Raw genomic sequence first — 7,273 nt, 5'->3', positions numbered from 1 at the left:
GAGACAGGGTTTCTCTGTGGTTTTGGAGCCTGTCCTGGAACTAGCTCTTGTAGACCAGGCTGGTCTCGAACTCACAGAGATCCGCCTGTCTCTGCCTCCCAAGTGCTGGGATTAAAGGCATGCGCCACCACCGCCCGGCAATGGTTTATATTTTATATGCATTGGTGTGAAGTCTCAGATCCCCTGGAACTGGATCTTCAGACAAGTTGTGAGCTGTCATGTGGGTGCTGGGAATTGAACCTGGGTCCTCTGGAAGAGCACACAAGTTTTCTGGTAAGATGTATTAAATAAGCTGTAGAAGCAGTTTTCCCATCTACCAAAACCTTATGATACACCAATAAGTGACAAAACTTGGCAAGTTTTCCAGTAAGATGTATTGAATAGTTCTCTGTCCTATAATTTCAAGAAATTGAGTACAATGAAATAATCTTTCTACAGAACAGGATGACAAGATACCATTTCACAAACAGATTCAACATATTGGTACGCTTCTGTGGTGACACAGCACGGCACATTTCCGATCTTTATTTCATGGCGTAAAATTAAGAAAATCACTTCTAGCCAGCCTTTAACCACAGCACCCAGAAGGCAGAGGCAGACAAATCTCTGTGAGTTCGAGGCCACCTGGTCTACAAGAGCTAGTTCCAGGACAGGCTCCAAAGTGACAGAGAAACCCTGTCTGGAAAAAAGAATAAATAAAATTTTAAAAAAGGTACTTCTTTACTCACCAGGTCATTAGCTTGATCTATTGTTAAAACATTGTTGTTTATTCTATTACCAACTTCAATATGTGCATCAGCTAATGATGATATAAACTGTTTACATTCATTCTGCATTCTTGTGAATGGAACAGCAATTTCATCATAATACAAATGTTCTGAAAGGATATCAAGTAAACGTGGCTGCACAGCTAGGGTAACAGCTTTACACTCCTAAAATACAACAGATAACAAGATTCAGGAAAAATATAGAAATATAATGGTAGAGACGTTTAAATCTTGACTTTAGACAACCAAAGACTACATTGCCACTGATTTTGAATCTATAGTTTGTTACCATTCAGAACAGTTATTTACACAAAGAAAAAATATTACATCAAAACTGCTCTGAAAATTTAATATGACTACAGGACATGCACATGTAACCACTATAATTGGATTCAATTTTCAACCTAATTATTCTTAGTGTACTCTGAATTTATTCAAAATATGCATATAAATGAGCAAATAAACAAACAAACAAACAAATAAATAAATAAATAAAGCAGACATTTAGAAGTATATTACTATAAACACCAGTCAGAAAACAATCTGGCATGCACTAAAAATATTATTGAAAATTTGATATTAGGTATCTTTAAAGGTTCAACCACAGCTTCACATGCTGTATTGTAAAAATGGATATAATTTAAAAGCTACTTACCTGCCCCCAAATTTAACTAACCCTTCCCACTTTCTCTGGTTGTTGCCTGCCCCAACAAGAGGGGGAATGGCCTCAGTGGTGAGCCATGAGGGGTTCTGTGGGATCTGGGTGATCAGCCTGGGCTTCACAGAGTAAATCCAGAGAAGCTCTGTGAGGGTCCAGAAACCGAACTGTCAACACTTGCTGCTGAGTCTGAGAGGCACAAAAACACAGCATCACTGCCTCTCCAGCACATGGAGTCCTGACAACAAAACAGATAAGCTTTGCTTCTTTCCAGAGGCAAAGTAGGGTCTCAATTGCAATAAAGCATGGTTCAATTACTTTTAGACACAGCTTTGACAAACTGCTAAGAGGCAGTAACAAGCAACTCTCACAGCAAGTGCAGACAGTTAAATTTCCAGAAATAAATCTTACATAAAATCATACATCTTATAGTTTAAAGTTAAAGAGACTAGAAGGGAAGTTGGCTCATCTAGAAATGAAGATTTGAGTTTAAATGTAGAGATCTCTTTTCTTGTGACCAAAACTTCTGCCTTTGTTACTATCCATACAGATAGAGCTCCAAAACCACAACTGACTGAAAATGTGCTGCCTGAAAGTAATGACCAACTGGATTACACAGTCAGGCGCTGTCTTGCTTCTTTTTATACACACAGAAGTCTTAACAGGGAGCTTTGTAACAGACTGTAGGGATGGACAGATACTATATGAACATAGCATAGCAGTCTCAGGTATGAATGGGGTGCTAAAAAAAAGTTAAACAGATGACAAATAATGTTCAATATGATATGGAATACTTTCCCATAACTGCTAGATTTTCATAAAGAAATTGCTTCTACTTTTATATCGTAAGTTATAAATAGTCCTAAATACTAATGGAAATTGGTCTTACTAAATCTGCCTTCATTACTTTAGGAATATACCTTACCTTTTGTAAAGCGGCCCATTCACATATCACTAATGCAACACTAATTCTCTGTAAAGCAGATTTGGAGTTCAAATGGAATAGAAGTAACTGGCCAAGGGATTCTGCTGGTTTAATTTCTTGGTTTATCATATTTACACCTGGATCACAAATACAGCAACAAAGTGCTCCTAACAACCTAAAAGAGAGGGAAAGACCATACTATAAAAATTACTTGAAGATGGGGCTGGAGAGATGGCTCAGAGGTTAAGAGCACCGACTGCTCTTCCAAAGGTCCTGAGTTCAATTCCCAGCAACCACATGGTGCCTCACAACCATCTGTAATGAGGTCTGGTGCCCTCTTCTGGCCAGCAGGCATACACACAGACAGAATATTGTATATATAATAAATAAATATTTTTAAAAAATTACTTGAAAAATTTCTCTTACTAAAGTTATAAATTTTCCCATAAAACTATAACTTATCTCTAGCTTATTTTCATGAAGACAGGAGATAGTTCGTTTTGTTTTTGATACAGGTCTAACATAATTCAAGTTGGTCCTTCACTCTTTACATCACTGAGGATAACTCTGAATCCCTGCTCCCCTTCCCTTCACTTCTGAAGGGACAATGCGGGTGTGCACCACCACACTGTTTAGGTGCTATCTGGGGTCAAATCCAGAGCCTGGGACATGCTAAACATTCTACTAACAAAACTACACCCCAGTCCATTTTTTTTTTTAAAAAAAAAAACAGGGTTTCTCTGTGTAACAGCCCTGGCTGTCCTGGAACTCTCTTTGCAGACCAGGCTGGCCTCATACTCACAGAAACCCACCTGCCTCTCAAGTTAAAGGCATGGGCTACTACCACCCAACCACCTATTTTTAAAGCTTCAAAAACTTAAAAAATGTTTACTTGCTTTAATTTTTCTTAGATAACTAGTATAAAGGAAGAACAACTGACAGACATGAAAAAAATCTTTTGGTTAAATGTTATAGCTATTAGCCAATTTTCAAACTATGATGATACTCGACACTTGATGAATACTCACTTAGCTGCCATCATCCTGGCCCTCATAACTACAAAATCCCTCGTAGCTGGGTCTTCCATGATGGTGTCTGCACCTGCAATGTACTCCTGAAGCACTTCCTTATTCTGGATTTGGCCTTGCCGTATCTTACCACCTGTTTTTTCCTAGAGGAAAAGCAGGAAGGAAAAGCAATAATTAAAGATTAAGCAATAAAATTTTACTAGAAACAACAAAGCTGGTAAAATATAGTTCTTTTCACAAAATTCTAAGGGCTCGCACATGCCTTTAATACCAGCACTTGGGAGGCAGAGGCAGGTGAATCTCCATGAGTTCGAAGCCAGCCTGGTCTACAAGAGTTAGTTCCAGGACAGGCTTCAGAGCTACACAGAGAAACCCTGTCTCAGAAAAACAAAAACAAAACAAAACAAATTAAATTCTAAGGGTGCCAGGAGGTGGTGGTGCACTCCTTTCATCCCAGCACTCGGGAGGCAGAGGTAGACACGTCTCTGAATTTGAGGCCAGCCTGGTCTACAACAGATAGTTCCAGGATAGGCTCCAAAACTAAAGAGAAACCCTGTCTCGAAAAACAAACAAACAAACAAAAACACTAACTGCTAATAATTACTATTCAGTTTGTTGGTCTTAATAAAGAATTGAATCTGCCTAATGTTAATGAAGGCACCCTTAGAATTAAGCAATAAATACAAATTTCTCAAACAGCTACTACATTGGTAGTAATGAGGTGAACACAGAAACCCCTTAGGTCTCTCTATACTTACCTTGGCTTTAGCTTTTACTTCTAGCAACATATTTAAATCAATAGGTAAATGAGAAGGCTGCATCATTAAGCAAAGCCAAGCGCCCATCCATGGGCAAGCAGCTGCTACCACATACTGAACTGAAGCCTTGCTCAACAGTTCCATCCAAACCTATGAAGTGAAAAGGAGAATAGAAAACAAATTTTTCTATTAAGTGCTAACAAAATTTAAAACACACTTTTAGGGAAAATGAAGTAGGGGGAATACAATATAGCACGAGATTCATTTGAAAAGTCAACATAAGAGATTCACTTTGAAATACTGATTTGGTTGGTAGGTTTCTACACTACATGAAATATGCAAAGAAAAGTTTTTGGCTTTGTTGTTTTTTAATATCCTGGGGGCCACAAAGATGACTCAATGAGTAAGGTCACATGCCACCACACTTAACAATCTGAGTTCAGTCTCCAGAACCTACATGGTGAAAGGAGAGAACCAACTCCTAAAAAGCTGTCCCCTATCCTACACACCACACCCAAAAATAGAGGTTGTGTTTTTTTAAGACTAAATTGATTTTCACGAGTGTATTTTATATGTGTTTGCCTGCATATATGTATATGCACATGTGTGACCAGTAGCCATGAAGGTCAGAGAAAGTTATCCTATCTCCTAGAACTGAAGTGACAGATGATTAGGAGATGCCATGCCGGTGCTGGGAATCAAATCTGATCTTCTGCAACAAGTGCTCTCAACCACTGAGCCAATCTCCATCCCAGTAAAAAAGGTTTTAAAAAGGGAATGTAAGAGCCAGGCACAAGTGGTGCAGGCCTTTAATCCCAGCACTCAGAAGGGAGAGGCAGGTGCTTCTCTGTGAGTTCAAGGCCAGCCTGATCTCGAGGAGGTTTAAAGACAGCCAGAGCTGTTACACAGAGAAACTCTGTATCAAAAAACCTAAAAGAACAAAAACAAAAAAGGAATATAGGAGTTGGGCATGGTGGTACACATCTATGAAGCCCGCAGGAGGACTAAGCAGAAGGATTAGGGTTCAGGGTCAGCCTGAGGCACACGGATCTACTGAACAAATAAACAACAAAAACCAAGAGAATATTTGATAGCTTATAAAAGACTTTATAAATTAAATATGTCAAGCCAGGGATACTCAAAATATCTGAAAGCCCAGGATTGAGAGACGAAAGCAAGAAGACAAGGAGTTTGAAGCCAACCCTAGCTACATAGCAAGCTAAGCCTAGCCTTAGTTATGTGAGACCCTGTCTCAGATATTCCAATAAACTCCCCACACAAAAAAACTGGATACCTCTGACCTCCACAGAAATTCTCTCTCCTCTTCTCGCTCTCTCCCCACCCCAGCCCACTATTAAAAAATGAACTCTTTTTAAAAAGTAAAATATTAGCTTAATAGGACATATAAAAGGAAGAATCGGGCAGGGTGGTGTTGGCTCATGCCTTTAATACCAGGACTCTAGAGACAGAGGCAGGCAATCTCTCTGAGTTCGAGGCCAGCCTACAGCAAAACCCTGTCTCAAAAAAAAAACAAAAAACAAGGGGCTCGGTGGTTAAGAGCACTGACTGCTCTTCCAGAGGACCAGAGTTCAATTCCCAGCACCCGCATGGCAGCTCACAACTGCCTGAAGATCCAGTTGCAGGAGATCTGACACCTTCACACCAGTGCACATAAAATAAAGTTAAATAAACCATAAGAAATATAAAACAAAACAAATAAAATACATAAATAAATGAAAGAAGAATCAAAGAAGCATAACTAACCAGAATTTACGTTATATTCTATAAGGAGCCTAGTCTTTGGACCATCTGGTAGATTACTGGACTCTTCAAATATCTTAGTTGGCTTAATTCATTAAAATCCCTCACCAATAGCATAGTAATTATTTTTTAATTTATATTTGCAAATTTATTAGGATAAGAAATACAGATTCATCATGTACCTTATGAATAAGATCCAGAATTTCCTGGCTGCTTTCTAAAACACAAAACTGAAAAATGTGTCGCAGCATATCAGACAGGATGGGTATAAGCCAAGATGAAGAGTTCTGAAAACAAAAACATAATCAAATTTATGACATGTAGTTCCTGGGCATTAATTTACATGAAGAAAAAGTCAAATAACACAAACGTTATCATGAAAGGACCAAATGGCTTTATCAGAAAGAGTCAACTGGTGATAAATTTTTGTAAGACTTAAGAGGCAACAAGTACCACATCATTATTGCAATGGCTTAAAAATTCCACAATCCTATAATCACAGGGAAATGGTGGGAAGACCCTGATTTACCCTAACATGAAATCTTTCCCAAATAAGTAAGAAGTACAGAACCAAGCTGTAAGCAGCAGGGTCATCAGCATACATCACTGCTGCGTCAGGAAACTGGGAAATGCTCAGTTACTGCTGTTGGGCAAGAAGATCAAAACTTAAATTCTACATAATCATCAATAATACAAAGTACTTAGAATAGTCTGACTTTCTTCTCTTACCCTCATCTCAATCACTGGCAATCTAAACAGTTACCTGTAGACACCAAACTGCAACTCTAAAGGAAGATGTTTGTCCTGTACTAAGAACAAGTAAAATGTGATATAAAGTATATTTGCTGTCTCATGCTACAAATGCAGATAAATATACATTTTAAGTATTCAAATCTGACTGAGAGGACAAAATTCATGGGGAGAGCACAGAGGACTATTCTATGTAATTGTGCAAACATGACACAAGCATCTAAGTCCACAGACTGTAAACACCAGGGGGGAACCCTAATGGAAACTGTAAACTTGGTTAATACAAATCAACTGACAATAATGATTGCCTTACTTTCCCATATAGGGTGTTCAGAGAGGGGATGCTGTATATATTGTGAGATTAAGGTATATGGGAACACTTCAATTTTCTCTCAAAACTGTCCTAAGAAATCTGGGCATTGTGGCATACACCTTTCATCTCAGGACTCCAGAGACAGAGGCAGGCATATCTTTGAGTTTGAGATCAGCATGGTCTACACAGTGAGTTCCAGGACAGCCAGGTCTGTGTAGAAAAAAGAAAAGAAAGGAAAGGAAAGGAAAGGAAAGGAAAGGAAAGGAAAGGAAAGGAAAGGAAAGGAAAGGAAAGGAAAGGAAAGGAAAGGAAA

At 38.6% G+C, this 7,273-nt stretch overlaps 1 protein-coding gene across 1 annotated transcript in view; it reads right to left on the bottom strand.

Annotated features, from left to right (window-relative positions):
* Btaf1 (B-TFIID TATA-box binding protein associated factor 1) overlaps positions 1 to 7,273 on the bottom strand; it is a 90,576-nt gene that overhangs the window by 35,461 nt on the left and 47,842 nt on the right. The window contains exons 15-19 of the mRNA XM_005352181.2: positions 6,080 to 6,184; positions 4,137 to 4,286; positions 3,379 to 3,521; positions 2,351 to 2,525; positions 729 to 932 (exon numbers count right to left, since the gene is read on the bottom strand). Coding sequence (XP_005352238.1) covers positions 729 to 932; positions 2,351 to 2,525; positions 3,379 to 3,521; positions 4,137 to 4,286; positions 6,080 to 6,184 — 777 coding nt within the window. The remainder of the gene's footprint in view (positions 1 to 728; positions 933 to 2,350; positions 2,526 to 3,378; positions 3,522 to 4,136; positions 4,287 to 6,079; positions 6,185 to 7,273) is intronic.

Source organism: Microtus ochrogaster, chromosome 8 (genome assembly GCF_000317375.1).
Source record: "Microtus ochrogaster isolate Prairie Vole_2 chromosome 8, MicOch1.0, whole genome shotgun sequence".
Lineage (NCBI taxonomy): Eukaryota > Metazoa > Chordata > Mammalia > Rodentia > Cricetidae > Microtus > Microtus ochrogaster.
Note: the sequence above shows the minus strand (reverse complement) of the source record. Positions and strands in the feature narration are given on the sequence as shown.